The sequence below is a fragment of the Phacochoerus africanus genome, chromosome 15, assembly GCF_016906955.1.
Source record: "Phacochoerus africanus isolate WHEZ1 chromosome 15, ROS_Pafr_v1, whole genome shotgun sequence".
Taxonomy (NCBI): Eukaryota; Metazoa; Chordata; class Mammalia; order Artiodactyla; family Suidae; genus Phacochoerus; species Phacochoerus africanus.
Window position 1 is genome coordinate 105732415 of NC_062558.1, and position 24564 is coordinate 105756978.

The 24564-nt window shown below is 37.2% G+C and overlaps 1 protein-coding gene across 1 annotated transcript in view; it reads left to right on the forward strand.

Annotated features, from left to right (window-relative positions):
• PDE6C (phosphodiesterase 6C) overlaps positions 1-22632 on the forward strand; it is a 71872-nt gene extending 49240 nt beyond the window's left edge. Inside the window, exons 15-22 of the mRNA XM_047761097.1 lie at positions 1989-2076; positions 14808-14908; positions 16928-17035; positions 17117-17180; positions 19317-19391; positions 19502-19585; positions 19974-20130; positions 22297-22632. Coding sequence (XP_047617053.1) covers positions 1989-2076; positions 14808-14908; positions 16928-17035; positions 17117-17180; positions 19317-19391; positions 19502-19585; positions 19974-20130; positions 22297-22358 — 739 coding nt within the window. The 3' untranslated portion in view covers positions 22359-22632. The remainder of the gene's footprint in view (positions 1-1988; positions 2077-14807; positions 14909-16927; positions 17036-17116; positions 17181-19316; positions 19392-19501; positions 19586-19973; positions 20131-22296) is intronic.
• The last annotated feature ends 1932 nt before the right edge of the window (positions 22633-24564 follow it).

Here is a 24564-nt window from a genome sequence, read left to right on the forward strand (position 1 = left end):
TTGAAACTATTTTCTCCTATTCCACAGGTTTTTTTTTTTTTTATGATTTCCTTTGCTGGGCAAAAGCTTCTAAGTTTGATTAGGTCCCACTGGTTTATTTATTTATTTTAATTTCTATTGCCCTGGGAGACTGACCTAGGAAAACATTTGTATGGATGATGTCAGAGGATGTTTTGCCTATGTTCTCTTCTAGGACTTTAATGGTGTCATTTTTTTTTTTCGTCTTTTTGCCATTTCTTGGGCCACTCCCATGGCATATGGAGGTTCCCAGGCTAGGGGTCCAATTGGAGCTGTAGCCACCAGCCTTCACCACAGCCACAGCAACACAGGATCCAAGCCGCATCTGCAATCTACACCACAGCTCACGGCAATACTGGATCCTTAACACACTGAGCAAGGCCAGGGATTGAACCCACAACCTCATGGTTCCTAGTCGGATTCATTAACCACTGAGCCATGACGGGAACTCCTGGTGTCTTTTCTTATGTTTAAGTCTTCAAGCCATTTTAAGTTTATTTTTGTGCATGGTATGAGGGTGTGTTCTAGCTTCATTGATTTACGTACAGCTGTCCAGTTTTCCCAGCACCACTTGCTGAAGAGAGTGTCTTTTTCCCATTTTATACTCTTGCCTCCTTTGTCAAAGATTAATTGACTGCAGGTGTCTGGGTTTATTTCTGGGCTCTCTGTTCTGTTCCATTGGTCTGTATGTCTGTTTTTGTACCAGTACCACACTATCTTGATTACTATAACTTATCTGAATAATTGAAGTCTGGGAGAGTTAAGCCTCCTGCTTGGTTTTTGTTCCTCAGGATCGCTTTGGGCAATTCTGAGTCTTTTATGGTTCAACATAAATTTTGGATTTTTTTCCTAGCTCTGTGAAAAATGTTGTGGGTAACTTGTTAGGGATTGCATTATATCTGTAGATTTCTTTGCATAGCATGGCTATTTTAGCAATATTAATTCTTCCAATCCAGGATGATGTCTTATCTTTCCATTTCTTTGAAATCTCTTTAATTTCCTTGATTAATGTTTTATAGTTCTCAGCATACAAGTCTTTTACTTCCTTGGTCAGGTTTCCTAGGTATTTAATTTTTGGGTGTGATTTAAAAGGTATTTGTTTTTATATTCCTTTTCTAATATTTCACTTTTAGTACATAGAAATGCAACCAATTTCTGAATGTCAGTCTTGTATCCTGCTACTTTTCTGAATTCATTGATCAGTTCGAGTAGTTTTTGTGTGGAGTCTTTAGTGTTTCCTATATATAGTATCATGTCATCTGCATAGAGTGACAACTGTACCTCTTCTCTTCCAATTTGTGTACTTTTTATTTCTATTGTTTGTCTGATTGCTGAGGCTAGGGCTTCAAATACTATGTTGAATAAAAATGGTGAGAGTGGGCATCCTTGTCTTGTTACAGCTTCCTGGAACTTTAAAAAAATTTTTTTTAATTGTTATTTCTCCATTACCTTTTGTTTTCTACTGTGCAGCATGGTGACCCAGTTACACATACATGTATACATTCTTTTTTCTCAGATTATCATGCTCCATCATAAGTGACTAGACATAGTTCCCAGTGCTACACAGAAGGATCTTATTGCTTGGAAATTCTTAATAAACTTCTATGCAAATAATCTACAGGCTTCAAACAAGTTTGCTATGTGTTATATATGTCATAGACACCTCCATAAGCTCCAGGGAACTTAATGATTTTAGATGCATGGAATGAGCCAAACTTCATAGTTTAAATAATTCAATCATTTTATGCATTCAGCAAATTAGGGGGTTATTTTTAAAGGATTTTTAAAGCATAGTCTTATGTTCTAAATCTAAAAATTCTTTTCCATTATGTTACTTTTGACTGTTTCACAGGCATTAGGGGAGAGGGAAGAAATGAAAGAAAATTCTCAAATTGTAAAACCTCTGTATTGTGTGACCTTATGTGTAATTTTTAAATAGCTAAAATTGTGGCATATCCTTTTCCTCCCAGATCTACATCTCCATTGGCAAGGCTTCATGGATCTTCCATCTTGGAGAGGCACCACCTGGAGTATAGCAAGACTCTCCTGCAGGATGAGGTAACTGATTCACTCTAGGGCAGCTCACAAGCTCTAGATCAAAGCACTAAACCATAGGAAATGCTTAGAAAGAGGTGGCCTTGAGTTATGGTGGTTGGTAGTGTATGCCCTATAGAAGGCAATTGATAGAAATTGCTGTATTGCAAGTTTTTGAACATTAAGTTGGAAATAGTGGAGAGAGAGGGCAAAAGAGCTAGAATCTCTGTGGGCCTGTGGAGAAAGAAAGCTTATAGTGGGTAGGAGAGGGCTCTGTGTGTCCTAAGGTGTGTATAAGTGTCAAGAGAAAAGGAGATTACAGAACCACTGATTTTGTTATTCATGGGGCATGTACTGTAAGGCATTGTCTGTATCTTTGAGAAAATCTAGCTTTGTTGGTTGGAGGTAGGCATGAAATCAGGATGTAAGACAGATTGGACCACAACCATTGGAGAGGCACTGAGTAATGCTCTGGAGAGCTCTGAAAGGAGGTGTCACATTCAAGAGTGGGTGGGCATAGGGGAGAATAGGGGTGGGTTCAGGAAGCTTTTCACAGGAAAAGCTTAAGCTTGGTGTTGAATTCACTTTGATGTACACAATATCATGGATTACTAACATTTCAAAGAAGGCAGGCATTTTTCTTCCTTTTGCTGATTTTATCTAAGGAGTATATAGGCCTGTGGGAAAAGTTGTGAGTATAATCTAGCTATACTTTAAAAAAAATCTCCTGACAAAGTTCTAACCCAAATAGATTCAAATGAATCATTAGATGGAGGGGAACACTGTTTTGTCTTGGCAGAGAACTTGTCTAGAATCACATGAGCTTCATAGGTTAAATAAGCCTTTATAGGTTAAATAAGCTTTTTTCAGTTTCGATGATGATTGTTTATTAAAGGCTCAGGGGAGGGGCACATGGAAATATGTCCAAATATAGAGATAACATGCTTGTAGGTCATGAAAAGCCAAGTGGGAAATCTTAAAAAACTGAGCAACCAGGCAGAAAATTGGTAAAAAGAAAACAAAGAAACAGTTTAATGTTTTTAATAGCCTATTATGGATTCAATACCCAGACGGGGGGACACTGACGAACTGCATCAGAATTATCAATTCCGGAGTTCCCGTCATGGCTCAGTGGTTAACGAATTGGTCTAGGAACCATGAAGTTGCAGGTTCGATCCCTGACCTTGCTCAGTGGGTTAAGGATCTGGCGTTGCCGTGAGCTGTGGTGTAGGTCACAGATGCGGCTTGGATCTGGCCTTGCCATGGCTCTGGCGTAGGCTGGTGGCTACAGCTCCGATTAGACCCCTAGCCTGGGAACTTCCATATGCTGTGGGTGCGGCTCAAGAAAAGACAGAAAGACCAAAAAAAAAAAAAAATTATCAGTTACACAGGATGGGGGTGGGAAGGCTATTAAAATGCCTCTTGGGCTTCATCTCACACTTATCAGGCTCTCCAGGGATTGGACCCAGGTGCCTGCATTTTTAATATGAATTTTCATAATTCTCATGTATAGACAGGACCCATCTCTGAGGTAGGAGTTAATACCATAAAAAGGATGATAGCGTCTGTTCTTTGAGAATTAAAAAGAGAAGAAATTAAAAGTAATTGGAGGAAGATATGAGTAAATTGTTATTACCCAAATTGTTATAAGTCTTTGTTTTACTAGTTGGGATGATCTTATATTTTTGAGTAAGAATTTTTTTTTTGTCTTTCTTTCATTTTTAGGGCTGCACCAATGGCACATGTTGGTTCCCAGGCTAGGAGTCCTATCGGAGCTGTAGCTGCCAGCCTATACCATAGCTCACGGCAACGGCAACGCCGGATCCTTAACCCACTGAGCAAGGCCAGGAATTGAACCTATCCTCATGGATGCCAGCCAGGTTCGTTAACTATTGAGCCACGACAGGAACTCCTGAGTAAGAATTTTTAAAATATCCTACTGATTACATATACCACAGGCAGGTGGTGTCGAAAATAATAATTTTATGTTTACCTACTAAGGCAAAACATATTTTAAAAGCTATAGCCAAATGTTTAAATGCTTAACTTTGGAAGGCGTCTAGTAGCTCATATGTTTTTCCTTTCTGAGATTTGAGAGTTGGTAATAGAGTTGTTGTTTTTTGATCTTAATTTTTTTAATGTTATTTACTCTGCAGTCTGTACTAGTTTTGAGGGCTATATAAAGGCTTATTATTCTTTCTAAAAAAGGAATATTACATCTTAGTAATCCATACCACCTTGGTGAAGACCTGTCTACAATGCTATTTGACCTGCTAATTGCAGACCTTTAAGGGTTGTAAATAGAGTCACCAGGCAATAAATGCAATCACAGAGCTTTTTATGAGCAGGCAAATTGAATGCTGAAAATAAATGAAATTTTAACTATCAGATGTTCTTTTCACATTTTGGAGAGACAGTACAATTCTTTTATTTATTTAACATCTAAAAAAAAACACAAACTTAAAAAATTTTTTTTTTAATTTCCAGATAAGTCTAGAAATTTTTGGCATTTTGTGGGCCTTACTCATTTTGTACCTTATGAGGCTGTGAACTAAAATTTCTTTATGTCCCAGGAGGGTTGGATTCCCTACTTTGAGGATAGAACCATCTGTGTTCTAAACTAGTCAGAAATTTACCCTTTACACCCTGATGGGTAGGTGGAAAAGCCTTCTTAGCCAAATTTGTCAGAGTATAAAATTAGAGTATCTACTGTCAAAATGACAAAATAAATTGCTCAGCATAATAACAGAATGCTTTTATTATTCAAAACCCTTCATTAAACTTACGATAACTTCATTTATGCTGTTTCATACTGACCCCATCTTATAAAAAGAAGGAAAGGAACATTCCCATCGTGGCACAGCAGAAACTAATCCAACTGGTAACCATGAGGTTGCTGTATCCCTGCCCTCGCTCAGTGGGTTTAAGGATCTGGCGTTGCCCGTGAACTGTGGTGTAGGTCGCAGATGCGGCTCGGATCCTGCATTGCTGTGGCTCTGGCGTAGGCCGGCAGCTATAGCTCTGATTCGACCCCTGGCCTGGAAACCTCCATAGGCCATGGGTGTGGCCCTAAAAATTCAAAAGAAAAAAAAAAAAGAAGGAATGAATAAGAAATTAAATATCCTGTGTAGGGTCACCAGTGAGCCACAAACGTGAAACACACTGGCAAACTCCTCTATGGGTGTTGCACGTACCACACCGAAAACTAGATTTGCTGGCACCTTCTCTGGCTTCACCTCACCTGAGAGCCCTCATCAAAACAAATGGGAGCTGTTCTACCTATTGTGGTGTGCTCCAGAATGTCTATGTCCATTGCCATTTAATGGCATAGGGAGAACAAAAATGGCCTGTTAATGGTAGAGGGAAGGCAAAATTAGACGATGTCTTTGGGCAAGGAGCGCAGTGGAGCAAGTGTGGCCCAGCTGGAGTGGGGCTGAGACAGAGGCCTCCTCTCGTGTTCTGCACACCTGTCTGTACATCACGTTTCCAGCACAGTTCCCTGGGAGAACAAATAGGATGTTGCATACTTATCTATATTTTAAAGTAAAATATAGCAGTAGCAGTTCTAAAAATTACGTATGCCAACTATTAAAAATTCAAACAGTGAGAAACATTCCAAAGATACATATTAAAAAAATCACTTCAAATCCTGCCACTCAGAAACAGACATTTCATTAACATTTAATGAACTTCATTGCAGCCTGCTGTGAATATGTATAGGCTGGATGGATAGAAGCAATTTGAGAAGAAGGAGATCTTACTATCCAAGCTATATATATATATATATATATATATTTTTTTTTTTTTGGGTCAGAGTTAAGTCTTTAAAATTAAATTTATTGAAGTATAACATATGTACAACAAACTGCATCCCTTTAATGTGTAATTCATAAAATTTCTATGAATTCTATTCCTATACCTGGGAATCAACACACTCAAGATACAGAACACTTCTATCAGCCCAGATGATTCTGTGTGCCTCTTGGTGGTTTTTGCGTCTCTTCCTCCCAGCCCTAAGCAACCACTGAAATGTTTTCAGTCACGTTAATTTGAATCTTCTAGACTTTATATAAATGTAGTCATAGATAATTACACTTTTTGTGATGACTTCTTTCACACAGAATAATAATTTTGTGATTTGTTTATGTTGAATGAATGAATTAGCAATGGTTGATTCCTTTTCACTGCAGAGCGGCATTCCATTTATCTGAAAGAAACATACTGAATTTTTTCAAATTTAACAGAGAAAACTTTTTTTAATGTAAAGAGTTGCAGAATTTCAGAGAATTGTGTCCTTATCACAGGAGAGATTAGTTCTTTTTTTTTTTTTTTTGTCTTTTTGCTATTTCTTTGGGCCGCTCCCGCGGCATATGGAGGTTCCCAGGCTAGGGGTCTAATCGGAGCTGTAGCCCCCGGCCTACGCCAGAGCCACAGCAACACTAGATCTGAGCCACGTCTGCAACCTACACCACAGCTCACGGCAACGCCAGATCGTTAACCCACTGAGCAAGGGAAGGGACCGAACCCGCAACCTCATGGTTCCTAGTCGGATTCGTTAACCACTGCGCCACAACGGGAACTCCTTTTTTTTTCTTTTTAATGATTTTTATTTTTTTCCATTACAGCTGGTTTACAGTGTTCTGTCAGTATTTTACTGTACAGCAAGGTGACCCAGTCACACATAACATATATATTCTTTTTTCTCACATTATCATGCTCCATCGTAAGTGACTAGATATAGTTCCCAGTGCTATACAGCAGAATCTCATTGCTTACCCATTCCAAAGGCAATAGTCTGCCTCTGTTAACCCCAAATTCCCAGTCCTTCCCACTCCCTTCCCCTCCCCCTTGGCAACCACAAGTCTATTCTCCAAGTCCATGAGTTTCTTTTCTAGGGAAAGTTTCATTTGTACTGTATATTAGATACCAGATATAAGTGATATCATTTGGTATTTGTCTTTCTCTTTCTGACTTAAACCTCACTTAGTATTAGAGTCCCTAGTTCCATCCATGTTACTGCAAATGGCATTATTTTGTTCTTTATGGCCGAGTATATTCCATTGTGTATATGTACCACATCTTCTTAATCCATTCATCTGTCGATGGACATTTAGGTTGTTTCCATGTCTTGGCTGTTGTGAACAGTGCTGCAATGAATATGTGGGTGTATGTGTCTTTTTCAAGGAAAGTTTTGTCTGGATACATGCCCAAGAGTGGGATTGTTGGTTCATACGGTAGTTCTATATTTAGTTTTCTGGAGTACCTCCATACTGTTTTCCATAGTGGTTGTACCAATTTACATTCCCACCAACAGTGTGGGAGGGTTCCCTTTTCTCCACACCCTCTCCAGCATTTGTTATTTGTGGGTTTATTAATCATGGCCATTCTGATTGGTGTGAGGTGGTACCTCACAGCAGTTTTGATTTGCATTTCTCTAATATTTAGTGATGTTGAGTATTTTTTCGTGGGCTTGTCGGCCATCTGTTTATCTTCTTTGGAGAATGTCCATTCAGGTATTTTGCCCATTTTTCCATTGGGTTGTTGGTTTTTTGCTGTTGAGTTGTCCAAGTTGTTTGTATATTTTGGAGATTAATCCTTGTCAGTTGGATTGTTTGAAATTATTTCTCTCATTATGTAAGTTGTCTTTTTTTTTATGGTTTCCTTTGTTATGCAAAAGCTTCTAAGTTTGATGAAGTCCCATTAATTTATTTTTGCTTTTATTTCTGTTGCCCTGGGAGACTGACCTGAGACAACATTTGTATGTTGATGTCAGAGAATGTTTTGCCTATGTTCTCTTCTAGGAGTTTGATGGTGTCTTATCTTTAAGTCTTTAAGCCATTTTGAGTTTTTTTGTGCTTGGTGTGAGGGTGTGTTCCAGTTTCATTGATTTATATGCAGCTGTCCAGTTAGGAAAGATTAGTTCTTAAAGAGAACTCTAAAATCAATAAAAAGTGGCTATGAGAAATTGTGAAAAACTGCAACAGCATTTAGATGTTTGATTTTAGACTGTATGTGTTAACTTTATACCATCTATGAACTTCCTATGAAACGTGAAGCAATTAGAATAAACTGCTTCCTACATCTCCATCTGTTTTGTAAGGTATTTGTTATTAATTTTTTTTACTGTTATCAGTATTATAAAATCCATATTATGTTCTATAATTCCCACAATCTTCTTAAAAAAAAAACCAAAATAGAACATTTATTGTGTGACTACTGCTTGAAATCCCTAGGGTGAATTGATACTACAACAGCGGCTTCAAAACAAGGTGCTGTTCTGTTCAGAATCTATGCCTGAATCTTCAGCAAATGTAGGTGCCTCATTTGACTGGCCCCAGTGGCGGTTTGGCTTCAGCCTCAGCTCTCCAGCTGTACTTCCTTTTCTGCCTGGTGGAGCAGCCACTTTGGCTACAGGTTGACTTCTGAGGGTGGGAGGTTAGAGCCCAGTGTGTGTCTTATTGTGATGCTTTCCAAATGATGGTGTTCCCTTTGTCATTTCTCTTCTGTGGCCTAGACCAAAGCGGCACAATTGTTTGTTCTTAATTCTACTTTTAAAGGGACCTGATATTTAATCTCAGTCTTTTTAGCCATCGTTTGTTAATTCCTGTGTATTTTATTTTGACTCATCTTGATTAGCTAGATTTGTATCATTTGGTAGTTTTTCCTGGAGAGTCTAAGCTAAGTACATACCTAAGAAGATCTGTTGTTTATTACATTTATTTTTGTTTATTTATTTTAGGATCATAGGTGTAGAATATGAAATTTCTCAGGCTAGGGGTCGAATCAGAGCTATAGCTGCCAGCCTATACCACAGCCATAGCAACACCAGATCCAAGCTGCATCTGCAACCTACACCACAGCTCATGGCAACACTGGATCCTTAACCCACTGAGCGAGAGCAGGGCTCAAACCTGCGTCCTCATGGATACTAGTTGGGTTTGTTTCCACTGTGCCACAATGTGAACTCCAGTTATATTTATTTTTGGAAGTCAGTTTGGCAGGACATAAACATCTTGGGTCACACTTTTCTTTTTTCTCAGAAATTGGAGGACATCTCTCCAACGTCTTTTGGCATTAAAATGTCGCCTGGAGAGGTATAAATAGCCAATGAGTTTTTTTCCTTGCAGATGACTTGATTTTTCCACAAGGATGCTGATAATGATTCTTAGTTCTTCATATTTTATTAACTCTGAATGTATGGGTGTTGACCATTCTGCATCATTTTTTTTTTACCCTTGTTAATGGGTTATGCTTATAATCCAGAAGATTATTTTTTTTAATTTCAAGAAAGTTTTTTTCCCCCATTTTATCTTTGAACATTTTTTCTAATACACTGGGAATACCAATTATGTATGTACTGAGTCTTCTTGCCATTTATTTCATTGTGTTCTTTATATATTTTTATAGATTTATTCTTTTTCATTTTGTTGTAATTTTCTCAAGACTGTGGACTATGTCTTTGCTGCATTTCAGTTTATTCTATTTGAGTAGCTTTAATACAGATTTAATAAAAACAATGGAATTGAATATAAAGGCAATATAGGGAGTTCCCTTTGTGGCTCAGTGGTTAACGAATCCGACTAAGAACCATGAGGTTATGGGTTCGATCCCTGGCCTTGCTCAGTGGGTTAAGGATCTGGCGTTGCCGTGACCTGTGGTGTAGGTTGCAGGCACGGCTTGGATCCTGCGTTGCTGTGGCTCTGGCGTAGGCCGGGGGCTACAGCTCCGATTAGACCTCTAGCCTGGGAACTTCCATATGCCACGGGTGCGGCCCTAGAAAAGACAAAAATAAATAAATAAATAAATAAAAGCAATATAAATTCAAAATCTTTTACATTCAATTCCATTTTTAAAATTCTACTACCAGTTCTTCTAGTTTACTTAAAATGTTACTATTGTTACCTTAAAATCTCCTCTTTGAGTTCTTGTGTTTTTGAAAATATAGATATTGGTATGAATTTTTCACCTGTTCCACTGGCTATTTCCTTTTGATATATTTTTCATTTGCTTTTTGTATCCCTTTCTTATTTTCTTTGCAGGGTATGTTTGTGTGGGAAAAACACTACGTTTATGGATTCGGTCAACTATTTGAAAGACTTAACATGATTTCTGATTTAGGGCTGTAGAGCTGTTTTGTAGTATGTGCTATGACTCGCCTGTACATGTCCTTTCATGAACCTGTGTGCATTTATGATGGTATGAACCTGGGAAGAGTTGCTTGGCCATAGGGTGAGCATATGTTCAAATTTAGTGGATGCTGACAAACAGTTCTCCAAAACAGTTGTACTAATACATGCTTCTTACCAACATTCCAGTGGTTCTCCATCATCTCCAACACTTGATAACGTCCACCTTTCTTTTAGTCATTCAGCTGGGGATGCGGTGATATTGCATTGAATTTAATTTGTGTCAGTTAAATAGCACTGATTAACACATACCAGGTGCAGTTTATGTTTACTGGCCTTTTGACATTTCTCTGTTTCAGGGTTGCTTGACTTTTTTCTCAGCTTTATTTGTAGGGATTCTTTATTCTGGTTTATGTATCTTTTATCAGAAATATGTATTATAAATATTTTTTCCCTTTCTGTGAGCTGTCTTTTTACTTAACAGTGGATTTGGGCAGAGTTCTTAATTTCAATGCAGTCCATTTGACCTGTTTTTTAAAGATTAAAAATCTCCATCTTTTTCTCATCTTAAAAATCTTTGCCTATTCAAGGTAAAGAAGATATTTTTCTCGAAAAGTATTATTGTTCTACCTTTCTCATTTAAACCCACAATCTCTTTGCAACTCATCTTTATATCATGTTTGATGTAGAAATCAGTATACATTTTTCTATTTATGTGGAAATCCAGTTGGCCCAGTACCATTTATTAAAAAGGCCATCCTTTTCCGACATTTCAGTGAGACCTCTGTCATAAATCGGGTAACTAAGAGATATGATGGTTTCTGCACTCTCAGTTCTGTTCCATTGATCAGTTTCTCTTTTGTCAATACCATGTCATCGTAACTACTATGGCTTTATAATTTTAATTTCTTTCAGTACACATTCTTCAAATTTGTTCCCTTTCAAGAATACCTTCGCTCTTATTAACACTTTGTATTTTCCTATGAATTTTAAAAATCAGTTTGTCAAATTTACCTACATACACAAACTTGATATTTTGGAGGAAAGTACATTGAGTCTGCATTTTATATTTCTGTCGTTTTTATGCAGAGCTTTTGTACTTGTTTTCTTTTGAAAACTACTTTCTTTAATGGAACTCATTCTTTAATAGAATAATCCTGTGAAGGAAGGGCAGGAAGGCACCGAGGACAGTCTCCACTTCCTATTTACTGTCTCAAACACTTTTATCACCAATTCTGTTTCTTTCATCTGCGGAAACACACCTTGGATTTGGGCTTTCCAGAAGTTGGGAAGCCTCATAGTAAGCAAAGCTCGTGAAGCTACAGGGCCTGTGTTAGGATCTGGTCATTGCTGGTTTCCTTCCTTCCTTCTCTTCTTGCTACCCAGGGTATTCTCTTTGGCACAGACAATCAAGTAACAGGAGCCAGTGCAAATGTACGTTAGCACAGCTTTCCCATCAGTTCCTCCTCTGCTGCTGCTCTGTGTTGTCAAACTTGGTTTTTGAGGGACATCCTTACTTCCCCTTTGTGCTATCCACATTCTGAGAGCTCATGTTCTAATTAAAAGATCACTGGCTCTGATTTTGCTTACTTAAAAAATTGCATGCACATATGTGTTTAACTCTTAACTTGTTCTAAAAAATTTTTAATGGTGCTTCTGAAAATATATATAACATTAAAAAGAAAATGAAGGTTGATGGGCAAATAAAAAGATGAAGCATTGGTGAAGGCCCAAAATATGTATAGTAAGAGGTACAAACATTTATTAGACGTGTACTACAGATTGGTCAAGAGCTTTCTAGAAGCTCATACAAAACAGAAACAGGATCTTTTATAGGAATCTATATCCATAGCTGAAAAAGAAACCACTTAGAAGCTCTTCTTTTAAGAACCTTAGCTGTGAGAGAAGAAGGAAAAGAGAAAAATAAAAAGCATGGAATTAAGAAAAGGTTTTTCAGTTAGACTTGTATGGTGTTTTTAGATGAAAGTGAAAATGAGTGAGAAAAAAAGGTGAGAGTCAAATTCAGGAAAGTTGTGCTATCAACAAAGGAAATAGTACTGAAAAGTTGAATGTACCCCTCTTTTTCCTAATTATGTCAATTCTAAAAGTATGACATTAATCATGTTTTAAAACCCAGTATTGATTTACTTTGTAAAGCAAAAGACCTTTTGACAGTCTGCTTTAATAGGGCTGTTTTATTATTTTGGATTAGAAAAAGGTATGAATTACATGGAGTACAACAGTATTCATCATATTTATTTTTATCTCTCTATATATACCTTTTCTCTCACATATATAGTTAGCAAACAGCAACAGGTTTGCAAATAAAAGGCACATGTATTAAAGTAATTGGTGCACAAAAAACAAAAACTGATTTGGAAGATGGTTGTAGATTGTATAGTCTCCACTAAGGGATTATTTAAATGTAGCAGCCTTTTTTGTGGGCCTCTCCTCCCTATTCTATAATGTTTTTATTTGACTTTTTCCCCTTGTTAATTTTTCAAAAATTACATATATTTTGATTCACATATATAATGAAATGATTTCTACAATTAACATATCTATCTTCTCACATATTTACCTTGTCTGTGTGTTGTGAGAACACCTGAGATCCATCCCTTTAGCAAATTTTTCAGTATACAATAGGGATTAAAATGACTTCATGTGCTATTAATCTGTCTAAAAGTTTAAGGCATTTCCACACATGACCCCACAGCTTTTCTTCCTTAGTAGAGGAGTCAAGAATGACAAAAGTGTTACTGCATCTACAAAGTATGTGTTAGAATTACATAATACAATTACTTTGGAAACATAATAATGTATATCAGTGAACAGATAAAGGCAGTGACTCACTGATGTAAAATATGCCACTAGGTCATGACCAGCCCAAAGGAAGGCTACCACTGTAGAAAAATCAGGCACAGGTTAAGTGGGAATGAAATGACAAATGGCTCTCTTACTCTTCCTTCTTTGTGACCAATCCAGACCAGGTTAGAAAAAAAAAAATTGGTGCAGAGATTATGGCCAAGGGTTGCTGTGCACCATCTCAAGTATTACATTGATTTTGATCTGGACAAGCTTTCATTTTGTTTATTGTAGTTTTTCAAAAGCCATTTCTTCTATCAATTTAAAAGACTATAGTTGCTACTATGAACTCATTATTTTAACAAAAAATATCACAGCTTCCCTTTCTATTACTTATATCTGCTATGTAAAATTACCATTTTTCTTATACTAGCAGCTGTTATAAAAAGATGACCTAAGTGAAGGTTTGTGTTACATATACAGTAATACATAGTTCCAGTCAATTTCTTTCTTTCTAATATTTCAGTCTCCTGGAATTCTGGTTTAACCTGGGCATAACCTCAAAACTTTACATAACAGTAAAAAAATATAGCAATAATTAAATTTTGTAGCAATTTAGTTTTGAAATGCATTCCCAGTTACGGCCTCATTTGTACCAACATGACACAAATATTTATTGATCACAGACTAAGTGCTAGGCAGTTAGCAGAGCAACTGTTATTATCCCCATTTGAAAAAACAAATACGCACAGATGTTAAGTGAGGTATCCAGGATTAATAGCTACCAAGTGGGGAAGCCGAGAACTGAACCTGGGCTCCTTGCTGGGTTTAAGTGTAGTCAGTCCCCTGCTGTTCAGGCTTAAATATTAGCTCCGCTGTGTACTAGCTGTTTAGCCTTGAACAAGTTTCTTAACCTCTCTGTGGTGTAGTTTGTTGTGAGGTTAGGAGAATTCATAGAGCATGTAGAACAGTGCCTGAGAAGTAGCAAGCATTAGGTGTCTATTGTTATTATTTGCTGCTCAGCTCAGTATTCTTTTCTACATTACGCTGCCTCTATGTCTACACAGGTTAATAGACTATTTCGTTTCTAGGGTGCTTTTCTGTATTTTATAATTGTTAATTTCACTTAGCAAAACCACTATATATCTGTCCTTTTGCCTGTATTCCTAAAATGGTCTATTTGGAATATCATACTTTTAAAAACCACTCTCAGAATTACACTCTCATTTTCTAGAACACTAAAAAGTAAGGCTGACCCATGTATGAAGAGACTATGAGTGAGAAACTCTTTGAAGAAAGGTATAATTAAGTCTTTGTAAAATATAATTGTAAGAAATAAGAGCAATTTGGAAGAATTTGATTATTTTTTTCCTAGGTATATGTATTATTGCAATTTGCAGCTGCTGAAATTCTAAGATTTTCAATACTCACTCTGAAGTTATCTTGTAAATAACTTCACTGTGTCTAACAATTTGACAAACATCGGATATTCTTTATTACATCTCCTCAGTCACTACAGAAAAAATTTAAATATATTATTTTTGTTTAAATGGTCCTCGAAGAAAACACTTATTTACTCCAAAAACTTATACATTGATTATAAGAATATTTGCTAATGGTATCTGTTTTTATAGTTACCTTACTCAAAGTAGAGGGGCACTTAATTCAACAGAGAAAATTGAAAGCAAAAAAAAAAAAAGTAAAAGACCTAGTTTTTCTTCTTTCTATAATAGGATAAGTTATTTAATTAAGCAGTTTGGTTGGTTGGTTGGAGTCAAAGCCTTATTAACTAATTGCACTTTATTGTGAATTTTCATCTTCTAGAGTCTAAACATCTTCCAGAACCTAAATAAACGGCAGTTTGAAACAGTTATTCATTTATTTGAGGTTGCAATAATAGCAACTGACCTGGCTTTGTATTTCAAGTAAGTACAGAACTCTCTTATACTCTGTGTGGTTCTACCTTCTATAAATAGTCCATTGCCTTAAGGTTAAACGGCATTTATTTATACAAACATTTCTTCATTCTCCTTTTGAAATATCCATAGAATACTCTCAAGATGCCTGGTAGTGAATTTACTAGATGTCTGAAAACCTAGCTTATAAAGCTAAGCCCCTGTTTTTAGTTTGTTATCCGAAGAAATCTGAATTGAAGAATATGCAGAAAGGTTGGTGCGTTGCCAGAAGAATGATACTACAAAACCTTATGGGGCTTCTTGGTCCCAGTGAATTTATCTTAGTCTGGAGTTGGGTATTTACAGTGGCATGCTCAGATATTTGATCCTGAGAGCTGAAAAATCTGAGGCACATTTACAAACTCACAAGGAGTTTCAGGGTAGATGAACACATCTGGGAGAGTGGGGCCTGGTCCCTGCACTGCTCTATGCATGGCTTCCATTGGGCAGTTCCTGAATTATATCCTTTTATAATAAAGCAATAATCCAGTAAGCACACACACACACAAAACCTCACAAAATTCTAAGTTATATACAGCAGAGCACTAGCCTATTTATAATAATAATGATTACCAAGGAGACCAGATGCTCTAAGCCTCTGCACATTTTCTTGTCAGTGAACTATGAAGGTGCTTAAAATGCATTAGAACAAAATGAACTAGCTATAGGATCTGAGCCTATTTTAATAACTTGGATGGGCATTATTAAATTGTGCCTGATAATTAAAATTTTGTTAAATAGTTCAAACATGAAGACAGATGTTTAGAAATAATGTCTTAGATTTTTTTTAAAGGAGGAAAAAAATTGATGCAATTGAGGCATCCCACCCCCACTCCATCATGAAAACCCCTTCCCTCTCCTTCACAGATACACTATCCTGATATTATTGGGTATTAGCCCTTTTCATTTATGTTTTTATATGGCATTGTTAAATGTGTTTTTAAAGTTTCCAGAAGTGGTATCATACTGTAATACAATTCTGCAACTTGTTTTCAAACAACATTATGTTTTAAAGATTTAGCTTGGTGATAAATGGAAATCCACTTTGTTCTTTTTAAAAGTATATTCAATTATGTGACTATGCCATAATTAATTTAGCCATTCTTCTATTCATGGGACATTTAGATTATTTCCAGTTTTTCATCTCTGCCTAGAATACTGCTTTGTATATCCTTGTGTATATACGATGGTTTTTATATCACATGGCAAAACTGTACTCCTGAGTAGGTATGCCAATTCAGAGTTCTGTTATCCCATATCTGGACTCCTCTTGATATGGTCATACATATATATGTGTGTGTGTGTGTGTGTGTGTATTTTCTTTTTTTTTTTTTTTTGGTCTTTTTGCCTTTTCTAGGGCCGCTCCCGTGGCATATAGAGGTTCCCAGGCTAGGGGTCGAATCGGAGCTGTAGCCACTGGCCTATGCCACAGCCACAGCAACTCGGGATCCAAGCCAAGTCTGAAACCTACACCATAGCTCACAGCAATGCCAGATCCTTAACCCACTGAGCGAGGCCAGGGATCGAACCCGCAACCTCATGGTTCCTAGTTGGATTTGTTAACCATTGAGCCATGACAGGAACTCCAGATATGGCCATATTTAAATCTACCTATTTACTTATTTGTTGAGTGTGCAATGGTATCTTACTGTTCACACTTGTATTTTCCTATCTCTTCATATATTTTGGTTTCTAATTTTTTGTTAGTTTTATGCATTAGTCTCATCACAGCCTGTGGCCTTAATGTTATGATCTTTAAAACATGTAACTTTTAAACTTATTTTTTCCCTTTATGGCTTGCGCTTTTTCTGTCTTAAACCCCTTCTATGCCAAGGTTATGCAGCCATTCCCTGTTCTCCTCCCCAACCCCTTAGACCCACTGTGTGGACACTGATGCAAAGTGGGAACATTAAATTTGAAAAAATGTATTAAAGACACTATTTCTGGTCTTATATGCTAAAATTGTTGCACAGCTGTATCTTTTTTTAGGAAGAGAACAATGTTTCAAAAAATTGTTGATGCCTGTGAAAAGATGGAAACTGAAGAAGAGGCCATCAAATATGTAACCTTTGATCCAACCAAAAAAGAGATTATCATGTGAGTTGTTAGAATTTTCTCTTTTGGCAAAAATAATTTGTTATTTCCTTCTATTTTAAGAATTTTTGTTGTCTTTCAAAGGGCAATGATGATGACTGCATGTGACTTGTCAGCTATAACCAAACCCTGGGAGGTACAAAGTCAGGCAAGTATTTTCCCTTTTCTATCATGCCCTCAGGCACGGTCCAGGGCCCATGTGAAAGTGAACATGAAGGTATCTGGCAACCTCAGGACTTTATTATAGCTCTCGATTATATGACTATATATTGCATAAGCAATTATTGTTCATTACCCTGGACCTGTCCTCTCAAACAATCAGATTACAGTTTACAAAGAAGACAAAAGGAGCTTAAGAAGTTAAGACAAAAGTACAATGTTCCTGTTAGGTTCCTGTTAGTGAAGAAAAGCAAATACCTTTTAAGAGCTCACAAATATCAGGAAGACAATAGATCACTTGGCCAGGCCTCAGAACAAGGCAAATAGAGGGAACCTTGGAAAGAAAATACTTTCTGAAAAAGAATTCCTTCATCATTGGACAGGCTGTAAAGAGTTTATGTAAAATGATCCAGGGAGGCTTTTAACAAGAGAAGATAAATGAGCACAAGACAAGGATGACTCATTAGTGCCTTCATCTATCTAGGGTGGTTTTGCTCCTACAGTCTCTTCAGTGTGCTTAGATGGCACCATCTGTGGGCTCATGTTTAAGGGTATCTTCCAAGGAATTTCCTTCCCAGCCTTTGAGAGTTAGAGTGGAAGGCATTCGTTTACCACTTGGCTTCTTACTCATCGATGAAAGAAGCTTCTCTTTTCCCCTCAGTTAATTCACAGGGAAAACCCTAGGCAGAAGATGGGCAGGAATTCACTGGGCTCAACTAATAGATGTGGATTGTGTTTATAAAAGATAGACTGATTGGAACCTTCAAGCCCCAAACCAAACACTGTGCTCATTCCACGCTGTCATGCCTGCTCTTTCTCCTCTATACTTTATCTACACAATCACCAAGCCACAAACTGGGGTCTTGAGTCCCTCTCCCCATTTCAAACCCATTCCTATCAAGCATTCTTGCTACCACCTTAGTTCAGACTTTCCCTCTTTCATCAGAACTATGGCAGCAGCCTCCCAAGTGCCCCTCCCTTATCATGAACTCTCCAATCTTGCTGAGCTGCTGCTGGGACTGCTTATAAATAGAGCTCTGCTTGGCCACTGTATTGCTTGAAAGCCCTCTAAACTCTCCACTATTTTCAACTTTTCTTTAAAGGAGCAAAACTATTTTTCTCCCCCCAAAGTTGGACAAAGATCACTTTGTAAAAGAGGAAAAAAAAGTTACTTTGGTTTAAATCTCTCTCAGCATCCACCTTTTTGTGTGACTAGTGCACTCTGGGGGGACCCTGTGGCTCAAAGGATAAGAACCACTTACCCAGAGAATCAAGTCAAACTTGCCAGCAAAGCTTACATGGCCTATTAGGCTCCCCAGTTTATTTCTTTTCACGATTTCCATGTTACTACCTTGCACTCTAAGCTCCTACTCTCATAAGCTCTGGATGTTCAATTTTATCTCTGCATATAGTCTTCCTTTCTTTATCGACAAACTAGTAGTTTATTACTATCCTTGATGATACAGCAGAAATGCAACTTCCCTTCTGCTTAATCCATAGCAGTTCATACTACTACTGTTGTAACACCACATTCTTTACACGACTGTCTTCATTAGACTGTGAGCATCTTAAATAGAAAGATCACATCTTACTTTTGGCAAGTCTGGCTTATGCCAATGGAAGGCAGCTGGTAGGTGCTCAATAAACTTAGTAAATATTGGTTTTTAAAAAATATATAAATTAACACTCAAATATCAAGTGAAGTTGTGTTCTAAACTGTGTGCATAAGTGGGTGTGCACAAATGCATGTGCAGGTACATACTAGATGATCAGATAGAAGCTGGACAAGTGAAGGATTTGGGAAGCTTTAGAGCTTGAAGTACAGTGTAATGGAGTTAAACATTCGCTCATCTCCCCTTTTTATTGTTGAGAGGTGGTGGCAATAGCAAATAGGAGATAGGCTCTCCCAGAGAGGGTCTACTACACTGAAGTAGAAAGAAAATCAATCCCCTTCCCCATTTCAATATAACCTGTAAATGACATCTTTTTGAAACCAAAGAACATATGCTATGACAATACCTGAAGCATTAATTATAAGCTCTATCCTTAAATGTCACTCATACTAATAAAATACAAATTCTCTATTAAAAAGTCCTTTTCATAAATGCATCTTTTGTCTTTGCAGGTAGCACTTCTGGTTGCCAGTGAATTTTGGGAACAAGGAGATCTGGAGAGAACAGTGCTGCAGCAACAACCTATTGTAAAGACCCTGACATAAAAATGCTTATTAAAAATTATCAATACAAATCAGTCTGTTTTGTTCACTGACTCTTAGATAACCATCTTTAAAGAATGTATTTCTCTTTCTAGCCTATGATGGACAGAAACAAAAAAGATGAACTGCCTAAACTTCAAGTTGGATTTATTGATTTTGTTTGTACTTTTGTATATAAGGTAGGTAAACAAATTGATTTGAGTGAAATACATAATCTTCAGGATGAGTATTTTTCTTTGAAATTGTAACCTAAATCAAAAGGTCAGCCACAAGGAAGGCCAGTTAGGGGTGTCTCTGTTTCTCCAAAGTAGTTTCATGTATTGCCCTAATTGCTCATTCAGGGGTGGAATGAAAGGTGAGAGAACTCAGATATAAGCAAACTAAACAGACTTACTTAGGTGGGCAGGAAAGACAGCAGCTGACTTTCCCATTTCCGAGGCACTGAGTTAACCTCATCCTAAGCAACTCTGAGCACCATAACAATTCCTTACAGTTCTGCCTGTGCATATTAAAAGTACTAAAAATAAACTATGATTTAAGAAGTTTCTGACCTAAAATTCTCTTTAGGAGTTCTCACGGTTTCACAAAGAAATCACACCTATGCTGAATGGTCTTCAAAACAACAGAGTGGAATGGAAATCCTTAGCTGATGAGTATGATGCAAAGATGAAGGTAATTGAAGAGGAGATGAAAAAGCAGGAAGAAGGAGATACGACTGAAAAAGGTTAGATGGAATGTGTTTTGGCTTCTTATAAAGTAGCTGGAAATCAAGCAGAGCTTAATCTCACATGACAAAAGCATAAAAAGTAAATGCAAACAGGAACTGTGCTTTATTGTATACAGACTGGCAGTCATAAGATGTTTGATTAATGGTTTTCAGGTTTTTTCCCCCCTTCAAACAAGATCTTATAATTTCAGATGGAATTGATGGGTCCAGTTGAAGTAGGAGTTAAGGCTAGGTTTCTTCATCTACTAATGAGTACTAATGAGTTTTTAGTACTAACATTATGCATTAGCAGTTAGACTTTGGGCAACTTGCTTAACTTTTCTGAGCTTAATGTTCCTCTCCATATAATGAGGTCTTACAGATCTCTAGCTTCACTTCCAGACCTAAGGAAGCCCTACCTGTATGTAAAGCAAAGCTGGCCCACTGAGTGGGGTGACTTGACAAGAATCTGCCTGTGCCTTAGATGTCTCTACTCAGTGCTGTGCTTCCTGATGAAATTTCTACTCCTAAAGTCACTATTAGGTTTAAGAATTTTCAGAAAGCCTTTGCTAAGATGCTTGGGATCACCTATTAGTTTATTAGATGACTCAAAAGTCATCTTGAAAGTAGAATGCTATTTTTCTTTTGAGAGCTCAGTACTCAAAAGGTTTTGTAAGAAATTCTTTTGTTTGTTTTTTTGTTTTTGCTTTTTATGGCTACACCCGCAGCATGTGGAAGTTCCCAGGCTAGGGGTCGAATGGGAGGTACAGCCACCGGCCTGCACCACAGCCACAGCAATGAGGGATCTGAGCCACATCTGCAACCTACACCACAGCTCACAGCAACACCGGATCCTTAACCCACTGAGCAGCGAGGCCAGGGATCAGGTCCACATCCTCATAGATCCTAGTCGGGTTTGTTAACGGCTGAGCAAAGGGAATGCCCAAGAAATGTACTGCTTAACAAAGAAATCATCTCTATCTGGAAAGGCTTTATGATAAAGAAGATGCAACATTCTTCTTAGATGGTTCTATTGTGTTTAGTGGTATTTAAAGAACACAGGGAGAAAGCATTTTGCTTAAGGGGTTCAGGATATCCTTTAACAGAATAAAAACAGGAGTTTCTGAATCCTTGATATCCATCCACTTACATATTTATTGGGTATGTATTCTGTACAAGGCCCTGTGTTAGGCCCTGGGGAAAGAGGGGTCCTTACTTCACAGAGTTTACCATCTGGTTGGGGAGCCAGACGTTACACCAAAAATAGTTTATCTAACTATCAGAAGAAGCATGAGGTGTGTACCTGGTGCCTCAAGGAAGGGTTTCCTGAAGGATGTTTATGCTAAACTCTGAAGACTGTAAGCTTTCCCTAAGGAAAGAAAGGAGGGGGAGTTGGAAAGGAAGGGTAAGCATGGACTATGCACAAAGGCCTTGAAGTGGAAATAAGCTCAGTGCATTGAAGAACTTAAAAATTGGTGTAGCTGGAGTCAAGAGAGCAAGGAGGGCAAAGCACCAGATGGAGCTGGGAATGTAGACAGCTCTCCCAGAGAGTGTGTTGCCTGAGGGCCTTGCTAAGGGTTTGACCTCCAGGGAACACTGGCAAGTCCCTGATTAGCAACTCAAAAAGATAACAAAAATGGTCATCTTACTGAGCAACTGAAAAGAAAAGGTATTTCTTTAGTACAATTACACTGAATAATCTTTATCTCAATTTTATGAGGAACAGGCTAGTAAGCTCTTTTAAGTGGCTCCTGACTTTTTTTTTTAGTATTCAGTATACTGAATATGGATCTTCTATACTTTATTTGCATAAATATTACTTATGAATTTTTTTCCTACCACATTGCAAAGTCTCTGTGAACTATGAATATTATTTTATCTCCAGGCAACAAGCTTTGTGCCTGGAACAAAGCAACAACTCAGATTCCCAGATTGCATAGTCCAGTAGTTCTCTTTGAGAAATTGAGACATTAATTGGCTAATCATTTATTAGATTTTATTTTTTAATTCAATTCTGAATATGAATTCAAGCTTTTAAATGGTCAAACTGTATTCTCATTAGTACTTGCTATAGGTTAAAAGTATTAATTAGGCTATAAAGTCATACTAATATTGGAAGATTAGAACAAAACCACTATATAGCCACTCGTTCCTAATAACACTGCTTTTTTTTCCTTTTCCTAGCTGCAGAAGATGCAGGAGGTGGTGGTGACGACAAAAAGTCCAAAACATGTCTAATGCTGTAATAGACAACTGGTCTAAATTTCAAATATTGTTTCTACATTTAAAGAAAGAAAGAAAACATTCAAAAGAACTTAAGCAAATTTCATTCAGCAAACCATCAAGTAACAGTAAGAGAATCTTCAGAAAAGCTACCCTGTGTCTTATCATCAGAAAATATATTGCTAGCCTGAAAGCCCTGAGGGTAAAATAAAGTTCAACAAAAGTGCAAAATAAGACAAAAATAAGTGCATTTCCGGTGCCAATTTGTTTTAAATTAAAAATAATATAATCCTGAAACTAGTCACCAATTCTTTTTTTCTTAAAGTTCTTATTAATTGTATTCATTTACTAGGGCTACTATAACAAAACACCCCAGACTAGGTGGGTTAAATAACAGAAATTTATTTTCTCACAATTCTGGAGACTAGAAGTCCAAGGTTCGTTTCCTGTGAGACTGCTCTCCTTGGTGTGCCAATGGCCATCTTCTCTTCGTGTCTTCACATAATTTCCCCTGGTGTGTCAGTGTCTTGATCTTTTAAGGATACCAGTCATATTGGATTGACCTCATTTTACCTTAACTATATATACCTCTTTAAATGCCCCATCTCCAATACAGCCACATTCTGATGTATTGGGGTCAGGAATTCAATGTAAGTATTTCAACTGGGGCACAATTTGACCCAGAACATTAATAATCATGATTCATACCTCGAATCCCTTCCTGAACTAAAAATCTCTCATCAACATTTTTTTTTTTTTTTTTGCTTTTTAGGACCACACCTTCGGCATACGGAAGTTCCCAGGCTAGGGGTCAAATGAGAGCTACTGCTGCCAGCCTACACCACAGCCATAGCAACACGGGATCCAAGCCACGTCAGCAACCTACACTGCAACTCACAGCAACACTTGTTAACCCACTGAGTGAGGCCAGGGATCAAACCCGCATTCTCATTGATATTAGCTGGTTTGTTTCCTCTGAGCCACAAGGGGAACTACATCAACATGTCTTAATATGAGTAAATACAATATAGAATTTATAATGTATGTAAATACCATATAAGAAACAAGGAAAAAGGATGTTAAATGTTATTCCATCTGAAATGCTTATCACTTTCCTCTACTTTTTACCCTTGAGAATGGAATAGTAAAGCCCACACATAGCTTTTAGCAGCTTAAAAGTATGTCACTGTCCTATGCCATCCTTTACTAAGTCTAAAATCAATTATTTAATGTGTAACTAAATATATTTTTCTCACTAAAAGAATTATCAACTTATAAGACATTAGCTGGATAATCCTAATACAAGTTAAATCAGCTAATAAAGACTATGCATTATTAAGAAGCATGTATGATTATGCAAGAATTTTACTATCAAAAGTGGTTTAGAAGGACTGCAACAGAGGTTACTTTAAAAAAGTGATTACTAGAGCTATCAACCAGGCATTCTGTGTTTGACTTAGAGAAACTAAAGGCAATCAACTACTTAACTACATGGTACATGTCTGTACACCAGAGAAATTTAAGATTTCTTACCTATAATGACCGGCCAAATTATAAAACAGAGTGAATATTAATTACACGATAGATTTCCTTGTAAAATATATCTAAATTATAATGAGTTAACCTGACAATCTATGAACCTAAAATGTCTGTGATACAGAAGATGGCAGCTGAGAAATAAATCACCACTTGTTATATTTTCACAAGTTAGCTTCTTAGAATCATAAGATTGTTCTTCTGAAATCAAAATGTAAGGTCCATGATAGGAAAGATTTTCATCTATATTTGTCTGTTTTGTTCACAGCTCTACGCTCACACTTAAGAGTAGTGCCTGGCACAAGGCACTCAAACATGAATGAATAATATTTTGAATAAATACCATAACAAACAGATATAAACAAAGAATGCCTGGAAGGTAATATATACACCCAAATGACTCCTGTCTATGTAAGTCATCACCTTGGGTGATACAGGAACATCTCATTTCCATTGCCTAAATAATTTTGAACCTCTACTTCTACAATTATTTTAGAAACTGTGTAACTCTCTTCCTTTAGCCTTATATAATTTGGATCCAAAAATAACAGTCAGCACAATGACTGCCCCTCATTCACTAAAAAACAAATAAAGGGGCCACCACTCAGAGATGAGCCACCACTGAAGGTCTGCAAAAATAAGAACTTCGCTTAAAAGTAGGTGTAAGAAAGCATAACTTCACATCCCAAACCA